At 45.1% G+C, this 18,657-nt stretch overlaps 1 protein-coding gene across 1 annotated transcript; it reads left to right on the top strand.

Annotated features, from left to right (window-relative positions):
- The first annotated feature begins 4,051 nt into the window (after window positions 1-4,051).
- LOC136513282 (putative 12-oxophytodienoate reductase 5) lies at window positions 4,052-10,182 on the top strand. The gene is made up of 2 exons (XM_066507274.1): window positions 4,052-5,118; window positions 9,849-10,182. Exons 1-2 carry the CDS (start codon window positions 4,076-4,078, stop codon window positions 9,976-9,978), a joined length of 1,173 nt encoding a protein of 390 aa, XP_066363371.1. The 5' UTR covers window positions 4,052-4,075; the 3' UTR covers window positions 9,979-10,182.
- The last annotated feature ends 8,475 nt before the right edge of the window (window positions 10,183-18,657 follow it).

Below are 18,657 nucleotides of genomic sequence, written 5' to 3'. Positions count from 1 at the left end.
GGCAATGGATACGTTTGTATGCGGTTTGCTTGATTGATGCTATGCTTTTCTGCCCAATGCAAGTGTTGTGTGTTCCTAGTTAATGTGAATCTTAATTTTGCTCAGAGTTATTGTGATATTTTTTTTCTCTGGTACGGTGGTATAAAACCTTCTTCGTTCTAGCTTGATGCATCGACAATGCAACCTGTGATTTATGTGACCAATAAACTACATAAACATTTCCACACGCCGGCCATCACCTTCTAACAAGCTCTAGCTTGAGACCACAACCTCCCTCCACACGCCTCATCTCATGCCAAATTTGGTCAAGTCATACCCTGCTACCAGCTCTTCTAAATTTTGTTGTTTGGTTCAGTCTCAAATAACCCATGCACGTGTTGAGCAAAAAGGTTTGTTTTTTTGCATATAAAATGGTTTTTTTTATGTGGCAGAACCATCCAGTTTAACACGTTTTTAGAGGCACTTGTCTTCCACTAGACACTAAGTACTCCGAAAGGGAGCTAAATCGAGCAGTTCCGTCGAGAACACCCAACGGGAGAACTCGAAACAATCAACATTTTACATCCAGGATCCAATAATGGGTTCAAGCTTACAATACTTAGTCCATTTCATACGACAGAGCATCTCAAAGATTTATTATTACAATACCAGCGTTCAGAGTGCGATAATTAAACAGCGGAATAAAAATAAACATCTAGCGGTAAGGTACAAGAATCCTTCTGTGCCCACCAGAAGAATCCTCCTCACAAGACCTAACTGCTCAAGTTGCACCTGCAACAAGGGTAAAATAAACCTTGAGTACACAATGTACTCGCAAGACTTACCCGACTAGAGGATATATTTCCCAACTCTCAAGGAATATGATAGGCTTCATGGCTGGTGGGTTTCTTGTTTGCGGAAAGCAATACTAAGAGTGTGTTCTTATCTCCTTAGATTATTAGCAGCCACATTTTATTCATTATCCAACATTCTAGGTAAGCACCTGTTCTATTTTCAAGCAAGGGTTGAGCAATTAGAGCCATTTTCCATCTTTCATATGCCAGTTCTTACTACGGTGCCAGATCGTAGTCAAGCCGTACTGTCACATAAAAACGGCGATTCGTGAATCAATGTGCCCAGCTGGGTACCCCGAAAAACACACGCCTCGCTTGTACCGACCAACCCGTTCCCCTCCTGTCAAGGGTTCCAGGCCTCCGTCCAAACTTGGACTCCAAACTCCCACACTTGAGGCCCGGCCTCAATGTGGTGCTTAGACCTCCACCTGTCCCCGCCTTCAATCGGTCGGTCCGAAAAGAGCTGAAACCCACGACAAGAGAGTAACAAGCCTTCCCGCTCCCATAAGTAAGTATGTGCTCAGGATAATAAGTCTGTGACTTAACCAGGGTTCATGCAACGGACGGTCCTTAATCGACACGAACAGGGAAAACAGTGCAACCAAGCTATGCTCTGTGGCCGCGGGACACAACCTGTTACACCCACCAATACCCATACCATATCCCTGCCCGGTCACCAGTTTTCCTTTCCATCATTTTATCACGAGAGTTATAACAATAATAATAACCCCCTATTGTGAGTAACGGCAGGTTACTCACGCTACCGGTAAATCTAAGCAAAGCAACTACACGAACCTGCACCAGTAAGACTCATAGGAGATACACACACACGTGGGTATCATAAAAGTTTCCTGCAATGTAAATGCACAACATATAGATATAATGCGATTATCAAAAATAGGGTTATGCACCGGGGCTTGCCTTGGGCAGGCGCAGAGTCAGTGGCGTTAGTCACGTCCGACTCCGGGAACTTCTCCGGCACGAGGATCTCCTCCTCGTACTCTTCGACGATCCCCTCGTACTCCTGATCGTCGACGGTCACGAACTCCACCAGGTCGTTCTCTACATGCATGCGATAATAATGCAACAGTTCAGCATTAAAGCCACAACAACTCTTAAAATAAGGATACGCACATGTCAAGCTACTTAGCTAGCTCTAATGACTAAGACTGAAACTCACTGTCGTCTTTACCAAGCAGGGGTCAAGCTCATCATACAAGTGCCTCATTTTCTAAATCCACATTGTGCTTTTACTTATATTAGTTATTAATGGATACCTAGCAACCTTAGCCAACAGTTTTACATAGGGCTATAAAATTTATAGCAGGCATATAACATTGCCACGAAGCTACCATGAAAATTTCAGGGTGAAAGGTATTACGGATTTGCCAAAGCTACTGCCGAGCCGCAGCCGAAGCTGCACCGGAAGGCCGTTTTCCTTAAGGTTTGGGAAAAGAAAAAAAAAAGAAAGAAAAACAGGAAAAAGGCGGCGCTTTCTCCCTATCATATGCCGCGAATTCGAATTGAAGGAAGGAACCCGGCCCTTTTCTTTCTTTGTGGTGGCATCGTCAGGGGTGGCGTCACCGTGGAAATTATATACTATTGTATGATAAAGCTTGTCTAGTTCCTTCCCAAAAGTACATAATGTCCCATCGAAAGTTTAGACACATATATATAATGTTAAATATAGACTAAAAAATAACTAATTGCACATATTACGACTACTTTACGAGACGAATCTTTTAAGTCTAATTAAGCCATGATTTGACAATAAATTACTACAGTAACATATGCGCTAATAATAGATTAATTAGGCTTAATAAATTTGTCTCCCGGTTTACCGACGAATTCTGTAATTTATTTTTTTATTAATATCCGAACACCACATGCGACACCATCAGGTGACACCCCGAAACTTTGAGCAGCAGCAGACGAATTATTAATTAGTTCGTTGTTGGCACTTTTATCATGTTCATCTGTTGACTGCCAATAGCCGCCGGCTGCTGTCGGCATCCAGTCTTGGCCTTGAATTGGGAGCAGCTGCCTGCCTTCTTCCTCACTTGTTTCCCTTTCCTTTCCTGCTGGCTGCTGCATCATCCATCGACCATCATCTCCTACTCCTAGATCTTTTGCAGCTGCATCGTCGTCCCCTCTCGCTCCGCACAATAGTTATGCAAGCGTCATCGGATCAGATTAACTAAAATACTAGCACCCCAGTAGAGTAGGGTAGAGTGTGGTCGATAATCACTGCACTCAACTCTATAAATGGGCCTACTGCTTCACTCCATTTCTCCTCACTCTTCACTCATCGCTTTCCTTTCCTTCCTCCATTGTTGTCAGCTGCTAGAAAGAAAGAAAGCACATTAGACCAGTGGCGGAGCTTGCATGAATGCGTAGGGGGGGCCAATTCAAAGCTACGCTGCTACAGTAATTATCAGTAGTAGTATAGACAATTGGAATTCTGTGAAAAATATTTGTTTTTTCAAGTTCTATCTATATAGACTGCAATGAACAATTGAAATTCTGTCAAAAAAGAATGAACAATGTGTGGATTTACATATTTGTAAGCTGTGATCCATTCATCAGCAACATCAAGCATGGTACGAGAGAGGCATGAATTAATTACATACATGCAGTGACATGCAAACCTCCAGAGTGATACAGCCGGAACAAGAGAGGCCAAGACCCAGTTTGACCCCACATAGCTCCGTCCGTGCTTCTAACCGCGGGCTAACGGGCTATTTGACACGGCTCCGGTAGCAGAAGTGACGAGAAGCTGTAGCAAACACCACAAAAAGCTAAACTATTTTTTTTTTGTACGGAAGAGGAGTGACCAATACCTAAGTAAGGGTGCGTACATACCTCAGCCAGAGGTATAACGACACATATTTCAAATCCCCGAAAGGTCACAAGAAACAAGGTGCACTAAATGGGCGGACACTAAGCCTTCGGGCGAGGACTCCATGCGCCACGAGTCTCCTAGAATAACTCGATGGCAGGGACTCAGTTGTGCCCAGGTCACGCAAGCCATCGAGTCGCGAGGCATAACTAGGAAGTTTATTAGTCTATGTTTATTAGAATCCTACGCCTGACTACTCTTTAAAGGCTTGTCCATGCTCTGATCCCATCCCACAGCATACATCCTCATTTTTTTTTACCGGGCAAGGGGGGGCCGGAGCCCACTATGGCCAACACATGGCTCCGCCGGTGCATTAGACCACACCACCACCACCACCACCCATATGGCCATGGAGACGACGACCACGGATCAGCTGGCCAACAACAACAACAACAACGCCATTCCTCTGCTGACCCCCTACAAGATGGGCGAGTTCCAGCTCCAGCACCGGGTGGTGCTGGCGCCGCTGACGCGGCAGCGCTCCTACGGCAACGTGCCGCAGCCGCACGCCGCCGTCTACTACGCGCAGCGCGCCGCCCGTGGCGGGCTCCTCATCACCGAAGCCACGGGCGTCTCCGACACGGCGCAGGGCTACACCGACACCCCGGGGGTATGGACGCCCGAGCAAGTCCGCGCGTGGCGGCCCATCGTGGACGCCGTCCACGCCAAGGGCGCCGTCTTCTTCTGCCAGCTCTGGCACGTCGGCCGCGTCTCCACCACCGCGTTCCAGCCGGGCGGCGCCTCGCCGGTCTCCAGCACCGACCGCGGCGTGTCCCCGCAGGTCAGCCACGACGGGCACGTCGAGGAGTTCTCCCCGCCGCGGCGGCTGGAGGCCAGCGAAATCCCCGGGATCGTCGACGACTTCCGCCGCGCCGCGCGCAACGCGCTCGACGCGGGATTCGACGGCGTCGAGGTCCACGCCACGCACGGGTACATCATCGAGCAGTTCCTCAAGGACAGCGCCAACGACCGGGACGACGAGTACGGGGGGTCGCTCCCCAACCGCTGCCGCTTCGCGCTCGAGGTCGTCCGCGCCGTGGCCGGCGAGGTCGGCGCGGGCCGCGTCGGCGTCCGCCTGTCCCCGTTCACGGACTACATGGACTGCCACGACTCTGATCCGGTGGCCCTGGCGGGGTACCTGGTGGACAGGCTCAGCGACGTCGGCGTGCTCTACTGCCACATGATCGAGCCGCGGATGGCCATCGTCGACGGGCGCCGGCAGATCCCGCACCGCCTCCGGCCGTTCAGGGACGCGTTCCGGGGCACCTTCATTGCCGCCGGCGGTTACGACAGGGCGGAGGGGAACAAGGTGGTGGAGGAAGGGTACACGGACCTCGTCTCCTACGGCAGGCTGTTCCTGGCCAACCCGGACCTGCCCCGGAGGTTCCGCCTGTTGGAGTTGTTCCAAATTCACTCCAAAGATATAGGCCAGGCTTCTGACGGAGCGAAGCGGAGGCCCGTCGCCGGAGGCTTGGGCCGGAGCGTAGCGGAGATTTGATTCTCTTATAAGCCGCCATAGGCGTGTAACCCAAAACTCTTGAGATAGTGAGATTGTTGCTGGCTGGTGTCCGTGGTTTTTCCCCTTCACATCGGAGGGGTTTTCCACGTTAAATCGTGTGTCTCCTCTGTGGCTTGATTCTTTACTTCATATTCCTATACGTCATACATAACAAGTGGTACCAGAGTTTTGGTTGCTGTTAGGGTTCATGACGACGTCGATGAAGTTCGATCTTCCGCTGCTGAACTACGACACGCGGTTCTCGCTATGGCAAGTCAAGATACGGGGGATTCTGGCGTAGACTCATGACTATGATGAGGCGCTGGATAGTTTCGGAAAGAGGAAGGCCGAGTGGACTCCAGAAGAGATCCGCAAGGATCAGAAGGCGCTCGCCCTAATTCAGTTGCATCTTCATAATGATATTTTGCAGGAGTGTCTGAAAGAGAAAACTGCTGCAGAACTATGGCTGAAACTGGAATCGATCTGTATGTCCAATGATCTAACCAGTAAGATGCAGATGAAGATGAAGCTGTTCACCTTGAAGATGAAGGAGGAGGATTCAGTGATGAGCCACATCGCTGAATTCAAGAAGATCGTCGCCGACCTAGTGTCGATGGAGGTGAAGTATGATGATGAGGACTTAGGTCTTTTACTGCTATGTTCTTTGCCAAATTCGTATGCAAATTTTCGTGACACCATACTTTTGAGCCGTGATGAACTAACCCTAAAAGAAGTTTATGAGGCTCTCCAGTCTAGGGAGAAGATGAGAGACATGGTGCAGAATGACGGGACGTCGTTCTCCAGGGGCGATGCTTTGCATGTGAGAGGCAGAACTGAAAATAGATCCTCAAATGATGGCAATGATGGTAGAAAGAACTACGAAAGAAGAGGCCGTTCAAAGTCCAAGCCGCATGGTAATAAAAAGTTCTGTGTTTATTGCAAGCTGACAAATCATAATGTTGAGGATTACAGAAAAGTACAGAATAAGGAGAAGAGGAAACAAAAGTCGGCTGGTAAGGTCTCTGTTGCTGCTGCTGCGTCTGATGATGATTCTGGAGATTGTCTGGTAGTATTTGCTGGTTGTGTTGCTGGTCATGATGAATGGATTCTCGATTCCGTATGTTCATTTTATATTTGCACTAACAGAAATTGGTTTAGCTCGTATAAGTCTGTGCAGAAAGGGGATGTTGTGCGGATGGGAGATGATAACCCGTGTGACATTGTAGGGATTGGATCAGTTCAGATCAAGACTGATGATGGCATGACACGCACGCTGAAAAACGTCAGGTATATACCAGGGATGTCCAGAAATCTTATCTCATTGAGCACGCTTGATGCAGAAGGTTACAAATATTCTGGTTCAGATGGCGTTCTGAAGGTATCAAAAGGTTCTCTTGTTTGCTTGAAAGGTGATCTTAATTCTGCAAAGTTATATGTCCTTAGAGGGTGTACCTTACCTGGTTCTGATTCCGCTGTTGCTGCTGCTACTAATGATGAACCTAGTAAAACTAACCTTTGGCATATGCGTTTGGGACATATGAGTCACCATGGTATGGCAGAATTGATGAAGAGAAACCTGCTGGATGGCTGCACTTCGAGTAAAATAAAGTTTTGTGAGCATTGTATTTTCGGGAAGCATAAAAGGGTACATTTCAACACTTCTGTTCACACCACTAAAGGTACTCTTGATTATGTTCATGCTGATTTATGGGGTCCTTCCCGTAAGTCCTCACTTGGTGGTGCTCGTTACATGCTTACAATTATTGATGATTACTTTAGAAGGGTTTGGCCTTATTTTCTGAAACAGAAAGATGATACTTTTGCTGCTTTTAAGGACTGGAAAGTAATGATAGAAAGGCAAACTGAAAGGAAGGTAAAATTGCTTCGTACTGATAATGGTGGAGAATTTTGTTCGCGTGAATTTAATGATTATTGCAGATCGGAAGGCATTGTTAGGCATCACACCATACCCCATACTCCACAACAGAATGGTGTGGCCGAACGCATGAACAGAACCATCATATCTAAGGCCCGTTGCATGCTGTCTAATGCCAGGATGAGCAAGCATTTTTGGGCTGAAGCTGCTAATACTGCCTGTTACTTGATAAACAGGTCGCCTTCTATTCCACTAAATAAAAGAACTCCCATTGAGGTATGGTCTGGTACGCCTGCTGATTATTCACAGTTGAAAGTTTTTGGATGCACTGCTTATGCTCATATTGATAATGGAAAATTAGAGCCTAGAGCTGTTAAGTGTCTTTTTCTTGGTTATAGTTCGGGAGTCAAAGGCTATAAATTATGGAATCCTGAAACAGGAAAGACTTTTATGAGCAGGAGTGTTGTTTTCAATGAATCTGTGATGTTTACTGACAGTTTGCCCTCAGATCATGTTCCAGAAAAAGAGCTGCAGCGTATGCGCATGCAGGTGGAGCATGTTGATGATGATACAGGTGTGCAGGTGGAGCCTGTTGATGAGCATGGTGACCATGATAATGATGTTGCTGAGGATGATGCTCATGATGATGTTCAGCAAACTCCTCCTATTTTGCAGTTAGAGGAGGATTTACCTATTGCTCAACGCAAGTCAAAAAGGACAATTGCACCTCCTAAACGTCTTATTGAAGAGTGTAATTTGTCTTACTATGCTTTGAGTTGTGCTGAACAGGTGGAGAATGTTCATGAGCCAGCAACCTATAAAGAAGCTATTCGTTGTGGTGATACTGAGAATTGGATTTCTGCTATGCATGAGGAGATGAAGTCTCTTGAGAAGAACAGTACATGGGAGATTGTACCTTTGCCTAAGAATAAGAAGACCATCAGTTGCAAATGGATCTTCAAGAGAAAGGAGGGTTTATCTCCAAGCGAGCCTCCAAAGTATAAGGCAAGGTTAGTTGCTAAAGGCTACAGTCAAATTTCGGGTGTTGACTACAATGATGTGTTCTCTCCAGTGGTAAAACACAGTTCAATTCGTACTTTCCTTAGTATTGTTGCTTCACATGATCTTGAGCTTGAGCAGTTAGATGTGAAGACTGTGTTTTTGCATGGAGAGCTTGAGGAGGACATATACATGGACCAACCAGAAGGGTTCATAGTGCCTGGCAAGGAAAAATATGTGTGCAAGTTGAAGAGATCCTTGTATGGTTTGAAACAGTCCCCTCGTCAGTGGAACAAGAGGTTTGATTCATTTATGTTAGCACACAGTTTTAAAAGATCTAAGTATGATAGCTGTGTTTACATCAAGCATGTTAATGGATCACCTATATATTTGCTGTTATATGTTGATGATATGCTGATTGCTGCCAAGAGTAAGATTGAAATCACTAAGTTAAAGAAGCTATTGAGTAGTGGTTTTGATATGAAAGATCTTGGTAGTGCTAAGAAAATTCTTGGTATGGAAATTAGTAGAGACAGAAAATCTGGTTTGCTATTTCTTAGTCAACAAAATTATATCAAGAAAGTTCTTCAGCTTTTCAACATGCAAAATGCTAAGGCTGTTAGTACCCCTATTGCACCCCACTTTAAGTTGTCAGCTGCTCAGTGTCCTAGTACAGATGTAGAGATTGAATACATGTCAAGGGTTCCTTATTCTAGTGCTGTGGGGTCTTTGATGTATGCCATGGTTTGCTCTCGTCCAGATTTGTCATATGCTATGAGTCTTGTTAGTAGATATATGTCTAATCCTGGCAAAGAACATTGGAGGGCAGTTCAGTGGATTTTCAGGTACCTCAGAGGCACAGCAGATTCCTGTTTAAAGTTTGGAAGAACTGATAAGGGTCTTATTGGCTATGTGGATTCTGATTATGCTGCTGATCTGGACAGGCGAAGATCACTTACAGGTTATGTGTTTACTGTTGGCAGTTGTGCTGTGAGTTGGAGGGCTACTTTACAGTCAGTTGTTGCTTTGTCTACTACTGAAGCAGAATATATGGCTATTTGTGAAGCGTGCAAAGAATTAATTTGGCTGAAAGGTTTGTACGCTGAGCTTTGTGGAGTTGAATCTTGCATAAGTTTGCACTGTGATAGTCAAAGTGCAATTTACCTCACTAAAGATCAGATGTTCCATGAGAGAACTAAGCACATAGATATTAAGTATCATTTTGTGCGTGATGTGATTGAAGAAGGTAAGCTGAAGGTATGCAAGATTAGTACTCATGATAATCCTGCTGATATGATGACAAAGCCTATTCCTGTTGCTAAGTTTGAGCTGTGCTCAAGCTTAGTTGGTTTAATTGGATAGTCCAAGAGACTATTGTTGGCACCAGTGGTTTTCTATCTTTGTTATGTTCAGGATGAAGGGTTGATTTATGATACAAGATGAATTTGTCTCAAGGTGGAGTTTGTTGGAGTTGTTCCAAATTCACTCCAAGATATAGGCCAGGCTTCTGACGGAGCGAAGCGGAGGCCCGTCGCCGGAGGCTTGGGCCGGAGCGTAGCGGAGATTTGATTCTCTTGTAAGCCGCCATAGGCGTGTAACCCAAAACTCTTGAGATAGTAAGATTGTTGCTGGCTGGTGCCCGTGGTTTTTCCCCTTCACATCGGAGGGGTTTTCCACGTTAAATCGTGTGTCTCCTCTGTGGCTTGATTCTTTACTTCATATTCCTATACGTCGTACATAACACCGCCTCCCCGACGCGCCACTCAACAAGTACGACCGCACCACCTTCTACACCTCCGACCCCGTCGTCGGATACACCGACTACCCATTCCTCGACGACGACGATGCCGCCGCCGCCGACGCTGACAAATAAATGATCCATCTATATCATCGCCCATGCATCGATCCCTCGGTCACATATACGCATGTGTTGCTCTTCAAATTTCAATTCCACCTTGCTGCCTCGATCTTGTTGTGCTCTGTATATGCTTCCTCCCCGTCCCTGCTGTATTCAGCCAATTTATACATGGCAGGCAGGCAGGAGGTGCAAATAAAATTAAGCTTAACCTGCCCAGTAATTTTCCAAGGGAATTATTAATTATTTCAGGCAGAGAAATGGGAACCAATTGACACTCCTTTTTTCCCCCTCCAAAGTCCAAACTAGGTGGCCAGTTTTTTCCTCCAGCAACTCAGTTTATTTTCCCAAACAGAAAAAAGGTGTTGGAAGCAGAGCAAAATTCGAAAAACAGAAGAAAAGAAAGAAAGAAATCAGCTGAGGGAAATGGGCCACATGGACACACACCTTTTGTCAGTGCTTGTTGGCACGTTCTGGCGATATCAAGCCCAGGACGCTAAATGATCTTGCTGATGGCCCAGTCACAAAATGGCTGCCTACTGGCTAAACAAATTAGGGCCCATTTCAGCTTTCTTTGTCCACGAAAAATGGTGCCTGCGTTGGGCAATTTGATTGATGATGGATACCATTACACGGCAATCATGATCCAGAGATACTGAAACCTAGAACAACAAGAATGAATCGCACATAGTGCTTTCCGACCTTAAAATCTTGTATCAATGAAGAGGAAGATACAAAACTCAGAGTACACTCTTTCAAACCCATATATTGTGTGGAGGAACCTGTCCACCCGAATTTAAGTCATGAGTGCTCACACTTTCCTAAATTTGTTTCAGAATTTGGTGACGTTAGTTGTTCTTTTAGCGGTAGATGTCGTGCTTGTCGACAGCAAGGTGTGTCAATGGTCTCAGAAGCGCGTGGTCAACATATTATTATTAGGTGTGGACTTTTTGTAATGTAGCCCCTATGTATACGAAGCATATCAATTTAGGACTGAATCCACTAACTTATCCCTTGACATGTACCTTGGCCATCTACAACCCAACGCGCTCAATGCAAAATCCAGTGCTACCACCATCTTCTCTGCAGGCGCCGTCACTGCATGCTCTCTACCTGAACCCTAGGCTTAATCTTTGTAAGCCCATGCACCCCCAAGTACCTACTATGATGTCGGTCATGAGTTCTTGTTCCTTGCACCCACTTGCGTCACCTCCATTTTGGATCCACCGAGGTTCTCAAGTATGGGATGATAAGTAGGCTACCCCTTGTCCCTTGTATAAATGCTGCGGCGACGATGTCATTAAGCTCACATGCGGTACATAGTTCCTCTCAAGTTCGAGGACATATTTTCTTCAAGTGCCGCCTCTACGAGAGAAATGTAAGTCTTCTTCAATTAATGTCATATTTTTTTTTGCAGAGTGTGCGTGCTGCACACTGATGAACCACAGCAACTTGGGTTGGGAGGTCTTTGCTAGCATTAAAAAATGATTAATTTCAATGATTACTATGTTTTAGGTGGCAAGTGGCTACTGCAAAGTAGGTACATTGGATATTTAGCTAGAAGGATGGACCTTGTTGTTTCTGAGATTCCAGTTCGAGGGATCGACCAACAAATCAGCCAAGGAGGGTCATTGCTAACGATCTCTGTGCCCGTCGATCCCTCCTCTTTCCCACAGGCAACACACTCAAGGAGATATGGGAATGGTTGTGTGAGGGGAGGGTACAAGGACCTTTCTGCAATTTGTTGACCACGTGCCCCTCGGTGACAATGATATGGCCGGATGGCAGCTATGGTACCGGTATAGATCCTCGATCAGATGTGCAAAAAAAAAAGTTGATGGACCTAGGTGGAAGGTGAAAAAGGTTTAAGAGTGCACACCACAATTAACTCATAAATAAATTTGCCGGAGTGTATCAGATGGCTCAACAAAACTTGCATGCATTGTACCCTTGGTACTGATGATGAAAATAGGTATACGGTAGTAGCAGGTAGTAGGTACAGTGCGAATTAGGTGAAGCAGGAAGTTGCGACAAGTGTTCCAGTAAAATGTTGTTGTGCTGCTTATATTATTATTTGCGGCCTTGCGGGGGTAGAAAATTAAGACATGCGTGTAGTATAATAGGCCTGTGAATGAAGAGAGAAACAATAAACATCACATGTGCACACATGTGATGTGTTGGCTGGGCCCTATATGTGAACGACGTGGACGTGCACAAAAGATAATAAGGGCGACCTTGACCCGGCCCGGCCTAGCCACTTGTTTGTGCGCATGCGACTTTGTATGGCCTTTTTTTTTAATTTAGCCCCTGAAACGAATTTTCATTCCTTCTGTGGCCTTCCGTCTGTTTTGGGCACTTGACGGCGTTAAGTCCAGGCTAAAATGACCATTATACCCCTGGTGGAAAAAATAATGCTGAGTTTTATTTGTCCGTTGTACATTTGGAGAAATATTACGCAAATGAATTCACATATAACAGTACATAATACGACACATAATCTAGTACACAAATACATTGCAATAAAGCGAGCTTATCAAATGCATAAAAAATGCACAAATGCATTGCAATTAACCATAGATTGACACATAAATTGTTCACAAATTCACCATAATTTCAGTCTCAGATAAATAAGGTCACACAAAAGTACGATTTCAAACATACATTGGTCTCCATACAACGAGCGAATTCAATATGCATATCACAAATCAAAGGATGAGCCTTCTTTTGCTTCGCGTACTCATGGCAGGGCTACTAAGAAGTCATGTCTTGCTTCTTGTACCCATCGATGGGCTGTCAAGTGGCACCTTCGGAATGTCTACGTCTTTTTTCTTTAGATGGCCTAGCTGCTTCTTGATGGGTTTCAGCTTCCCAAAAACATACCAAAACTCGCAAGCTTCCAGGGCGACTTCATCATCTGAATCTTTATTAGCTTGCAGGATCAATTCAGTAGCATTTCTAAGATGTGGCTGCAGTTTCGATATCCAATGTTAGATCCAGTACGTCAAGGGAATAAGCAAACTAATACGAGTCATCAAGGCAAAAATTGTGTAGATCATCAGAAAAATTGTCCATCGATCCTGCTGGGAGTTGGTTCTCTCAACATCTAGCAGCGAGCCAAAGAACTTGAGTTTCCCAGGTAGGCTGTCCAGATGAGCTTGGGGCATTGGAGAACTGGATCCTGCTGGGCATCAAGGGCAAGGTAGGTGCCTCTGCTCGTGAAGAGGGGCGAGATGGGAAGGTTCAGGCATCTAACATCGGGAGAATTATTGAGGTTGATCGACATGCATCAGAGCATAGAGAAGCCCACCCAATTCATCAGAAGCTTGGTGGGTTTGACATGGTTGAAAAAGAGTTTCCACACCGGTAGCAAGGGAGTCGGACACAGAGGCAAGCGGAGGCGAAGTTTGAAGAACCGAGCCAGGTGTCCAACCAGAAAGAAGTCAAGTTCCCATTGCCGACGGCCACATTGATGATGCGCCAAAGCCGTCGGAGCTCTTCATGAATAATATGATCATGGAAGGAGATCGGTTTGCCATCACAGAGGTCAGAGGTGGAGTGACGCATGAGCCACGACTTCCAGGGAAGAGTGTCCGGGCCAATAAACTTGTGGACCAGCTCCATGAGGAGACAGTGGCTTTGGTCCTCAATGTTCCTGACGCCGAGAACCCCAGCGGCTTTGGAGAGGCACACGTCCCAAGCAACTAGCATTGGGAACCATGGCACTTGTCGTTCCTAGTCCAGAAGAAGGCATGTCCTGATTGTCTTAGGGAGGAAGAGGGCAAAGCATGTAATGTATGGAGCTTGGCCTTGCAGCCGACAAGGGAGGCGATTACTTGAAATAAGTAGAAAATGTGGATTTTTTTAAGCCCGTAGCAATGCACAAGCTAGGACTTCTAGTTTTTTTTTTTATAAAGAGAGAATTGATACTGTATTGTATTTTCTATTAAAAAACATGGTTATAGCTATGGCAAGATAATAATATAACCCCGGGCGCGGCTCTAGGCAGGGCCTCGGCTTGGGCCAAGCGGAAGAGGGGCGAGCTGGGCCACGGGAACGAGAGGGAGGCGAGCTGGGCTGCGGCTTTGCTGGGCCAGAGGGCGCGAGGCAGGCCGGCGGGCGGAGGTAGGCCGAGGCCCAAGTGGTGGCTAGGCTGCGGGGTAAGGAGGGCGCGACCTGGGCTGCACGCTACTGGGCCAGCCAGGAGAGGAGAAGGGATTGGGTTGGGCTGGTGGAGAAGTGAAAAAAAAAAGAAAATGATATTGGGTTCTCCTTTTATGATTTGTCAATTTGAGTCAAGGAATTCAAGAGAGATTCCTCAAAAAAGAAGAAGAAAGGATTTGATATGAATTCAAAAAGGGGATAAGGGGAAAAAGGAAAAAGGTTTTTTTCCTTTTACGATTAAGGAATTTGAGATAGATTGAAAAAGGGATTGAAGGGAATTGCTACGGATTTGTGCTCTCAAAACAAACTCACACCTAAGGATGAAAACGGTACGGAAATATCCCGTACCGAACCGTATCGTTTTCTACATTTAATCCGATCGAATTCGTATTTTCGGACAAATTCGAATTCGGTTCGAAATTCGGAACATCAAATTCGAAATCGGAACGAAAACGGTTTAGACATTTTTTTGACCGTTTTCTACTTTTCTACTTTTAATTCGGAATATTCCGAATTCAAAATTCGGTTTCGAAATTCGGTTTGAACCAAATTTGGCCCACTATGAGTCCAACTTTAGAAAAATCATATCTTTTTCATACAATCTCGGATGAAGATGATTTTTATATGAAAATTGTAGCTCTTGACGAGATCTACAACTTTTTAGTTCTTAGTTTTTTCATTTGATGTCTTGAAGATGTTTAAAAAAATTAAACAAAGTCAGCGATATATTAATCGCGTACAACCGCTTGTTGCCTTAAAAAATCATATCTTCCTTACATCGTGTCGAATGGAGATACTTTTTAAGAAAGTTGTAGGACTTGTTAATTATTATGTACTTGTTAATTGTTATGCACTTGGTTCTACGGGTCAATATTCCGTATTGATTTTTCGTATACCGACCGTGTTCGGCATAATTTCGCTCGAATTAGTTCGTTTTCGAAATTTTTGATATTCCGTAAGTTCGTGTTCGTTTTCGTGTCCGGCTTTACCGCTTTCGTTTTCGTTTTCGTATTTAAATGTAGAAGTAGAAAACGGTTGAGAGGTTTTCCGACCGTTTCCGACCGTTTTCATCCCTACTCACACCTGACACCGACAAACAAAAGCACCGACGCTCTCCTACAAACAAATCCACATGAATGCAACAATTTATTTATAAATTGACCTTTGTTTGACCTAGCGACTACATGATTCACACATTGCAGGAAAACTTTTAAAACGTTCGAATTTTTTGGTTTGCGCAAAAATTCAGGATGTTACAGCCGAGATCAATACCAAGTTGTGAGGTCCGGTTGGAGAAAAAGAAAAGATAGACTTCCACCGTATCGAGACGTATCGATCGGATCTGACCTGATTCTGTAGCAAAGCATGGAAAATTCGCCTGCATATCACAAACAAAAGCAATCTACAGAGCCATGCATGCATACGGGAATAAATTTCCTTACTGCTAATGCACGGCTTTCATCAGCATGAGATCAACAATGATAGCTTCACCGTGTGCACCACTGAGATTCTTGGATTCCCCTGTATACAGCTCACCAAGCAGGGCAACCATCGTCGTGCGGAGGAACGAGACCGACGTGTTGTACTGCCATGTGCCATGGCGTCACCAGCACAGCCACACCGCCGTCGGCGTAGGTCGCCCAGCATGACCGGCCGACCGGCGGCGTGGTCTCCGATCGAGTTCACCGACCACCCAGCCACGTACACCATCCGGCTGCCATGTTCTCTTGTGAAGAGAACTAGCAATTGGCCCGCGCAAATAGCTAGCGCGGGTAGCTATTTGCTTTTTTTTTTTTGTATGTTATTTTAAAATAAATAGATATAAATATTTATGTTTAATCGTGTTATTTAGCAAATTAAGAAACCAATATGGTTTCTTATGCACTTTCCCACTATGAATATGAATTTAGGTGTGTTTTTTTCTCCTGAAGATGAAACTGTGATATAGAAATACTACAATAGCATTTACCCACTCCGTTACTCTGTTTGTTGTTGGATTGAAATCTGGAGTCAGGCCCCGCACAAGCTCTCAAGATACAAGTCGTCCATATGTAGGATGAAAAGTAAACTAGAGCAACAAGATTTCGGTCCTTTGTAGCCTAATTTAATAGGCATGAATGTTACGCTTAGCACATGCTTACTTCTTGCTCAAATATAGTGTTTGTTTGGGCAGTTAGTGCAGCAAACTAAACCTAAAAGCAATTTGAATATTAAAACTATGCACGTCATACCAACCGTGATTTTAGAAATTTAGTGTCTCAGTCAATTACCTTCCCACCTATTGAATATCAACTATAGTTGCAAGTGCAAGGGGTTTGTCATTACCTACAATTACCATTTGGCTAAAACTGTGTTTACCTTTATTTCACTTGTTCATTTTATTCCTGTCTGTTTGCTACAATTGCGAGGTTTTAGAAGGCTCTTTTCAACTAGGAAATCAAAGACCCACATGGGAGGCTATAAGTTGAGAGGAAGATGTCGTCGTTTCCTTTTTACCGGATTGGGCGGGCATGCATGATACCATTGATAGCTTGTAGAAAGTCAGGGCGCCTTTAGGATACCACTGAAGGTGTTAAACGTGGTATCATGCTGTGTTTTACTAACAACAACTTATCAATATTATGTTTCAATTCCTGTAAAAACAGGAGCGCATGCAGCCTAGCTTTAATTAAGCCGGTTCCTTGTGGTCAAATTATTTTCTTTTTTCTTTTTTTTTTAAGATGTTCAGATCACAGTTCCACGATCATGGCACGATAAAGGAAAATATGTTGCTCTAGTTATTCAAACAATGGCCTCTTCATCTCATTGATTACCTGTACTTGAGCTGACCTGTACTAATGGAACAAAAAAAAATTAACTTGCTTGGATCTCCATGGATTCCGATCCCCCAAGGCAAACCTCAGCGTGTAACGCTTATCTCTTTCTTCTTAGCAATGCCCATATATAATTGCGCTTGAATTCTACAAAAAAAACAAGGACCTTCGTCTTTACTGTCTTTTACAACTGAGATGAGAAATCAAAGACCGAAATAATTGAACTGAACTTGACAAAATTGCTCCACAGCATGTTGTGTTGTACACGAAACTTACAAATTAATCGCGAATCATACCAGAAGGGAATCCCTACCTACCTAGTAGGATAGAAGCGCGTGAGGTTTAGAGGTGACGACATGCACATAGGGCATATTTGTGCCTTATCTTGCAGCTTATTCCAGCTTAAAAATAGGAAATGGCCGGGATACAAGTCTTGGTTCAGCCATACACGAAATAGCTATGTAAAGAGCCTAGCCCCATTATATCCAGAAAAGTACAAATACAAATAGCAGAGCCATGTGCAGTGCTCCATATTGCGATCTGGTGTATGTGTGCATGCAAATGCAAATAGGATAGAAGCGCGTGAGATCCTTCCTATTCTTGGTTCACTGGCCACACACGAAATGCCTCTTTATTGAAGCACCACCCTGAAACTCTGGTGTTTTTCAGTACACTAGTTAGTGTCCCCATGGAGCGCGAGCTAGGCAACAATTAATTAATGATTGGAGACTCATCAGTGTGTAACCAAGCTTGTTTAGCAGGAGTATCGATCAATTATCACGGTGAGCATTGATCACCTTCATTTGGGCTTCGCGGATATATAAAGAGAGCACGCCCATGCAGCTTAGGCACCGCACAGCCCACACTCAAACACGCACATTCCAACGGGTGCAGGCCAGTCTTGTTAGCTCTCCAAGAACCAAGATGAAAGCCGCCGTCGCTCTGCTCGTGGCCGTGGCTGCCTTGGCCCTGGTGGCCACGGTGCAGGCCGGCTTCTACTTAACGGCGGAGGACCTGGAGAGCGACGAGGCTCTGTGGGAGCTGTACGGCCGATGGGCTGCTCACCACGGCCGATGAGTTACCCGTCATCGACCTCGACTAATGATTTTTTTTTCCATAATTCAACTTTTACACAATTGTATTTGAGCATGTATATAATCCGGGAAACACTTTTGTATAAGAAGGCATAGTAAAGTTATTTCTTGTATTAACCATCTAAGTTACATCCTGTCTAAGTCCTTCATCATGACTTGGAGATCTTCAAGGAAGCTGTCAAAACATTCGTTTGCCAGCGTCCGGTCAACACGTATTCACTGGTTTGCGGGTTGAACTGACCGGAGCGTCCGGTCAACATGACCGGAGTGTCCGATCACCCCGCAGAAGCTCATAACGGTTCGTTTTTCAGGCTGCCTTATAAATAGAAGCTCCACTCGTGTGTGGAGTCACTTTTGCTCATTCCAACAGCTGAGAAACACGTTTGTGAGTGCCAAGAAGAGCAAGGTCCTAGTGAGGTGATTGAGATTTGAGAATCCAAGAGAGTAGCCTCATTAGTGAATCAAGAGTAGCAAACTGTGCATCCATCTTCTCATTAGGCTTCGCGTGGTCAAGTGAGAGTTCGTGCTTGTTACTCTTGGTGATCGCCATCACCTAGACGGCTTGGTGGTGATTGAGAGCTTGGTGATCACCCGGCGGAGCTTGTGGGTGACCCAACTCAAGTTGTGAG

The sequence above is a fragment of the Miscanthus floridulus genome, chromosome 16, assembly GCF_019320115.1.
Source record: "Miscanthus floridulus cultivar M001 chromosome 16, ASM1932011v1, whole genome shotgun sequence".
NCBI classification, from domain to species: domain Eukaryota; kingdom Viridiplantae; phylum Streptophyta; class Magnoliopsida; order Poales; family Poaceae; genus Miscanthus; species Miscanthus floridulus.
The sequence above is the reverse complement of the archived record's forward strand: the minus strand, read 5'-3'. Positions and strand labels throughout refer to the sequence as shown.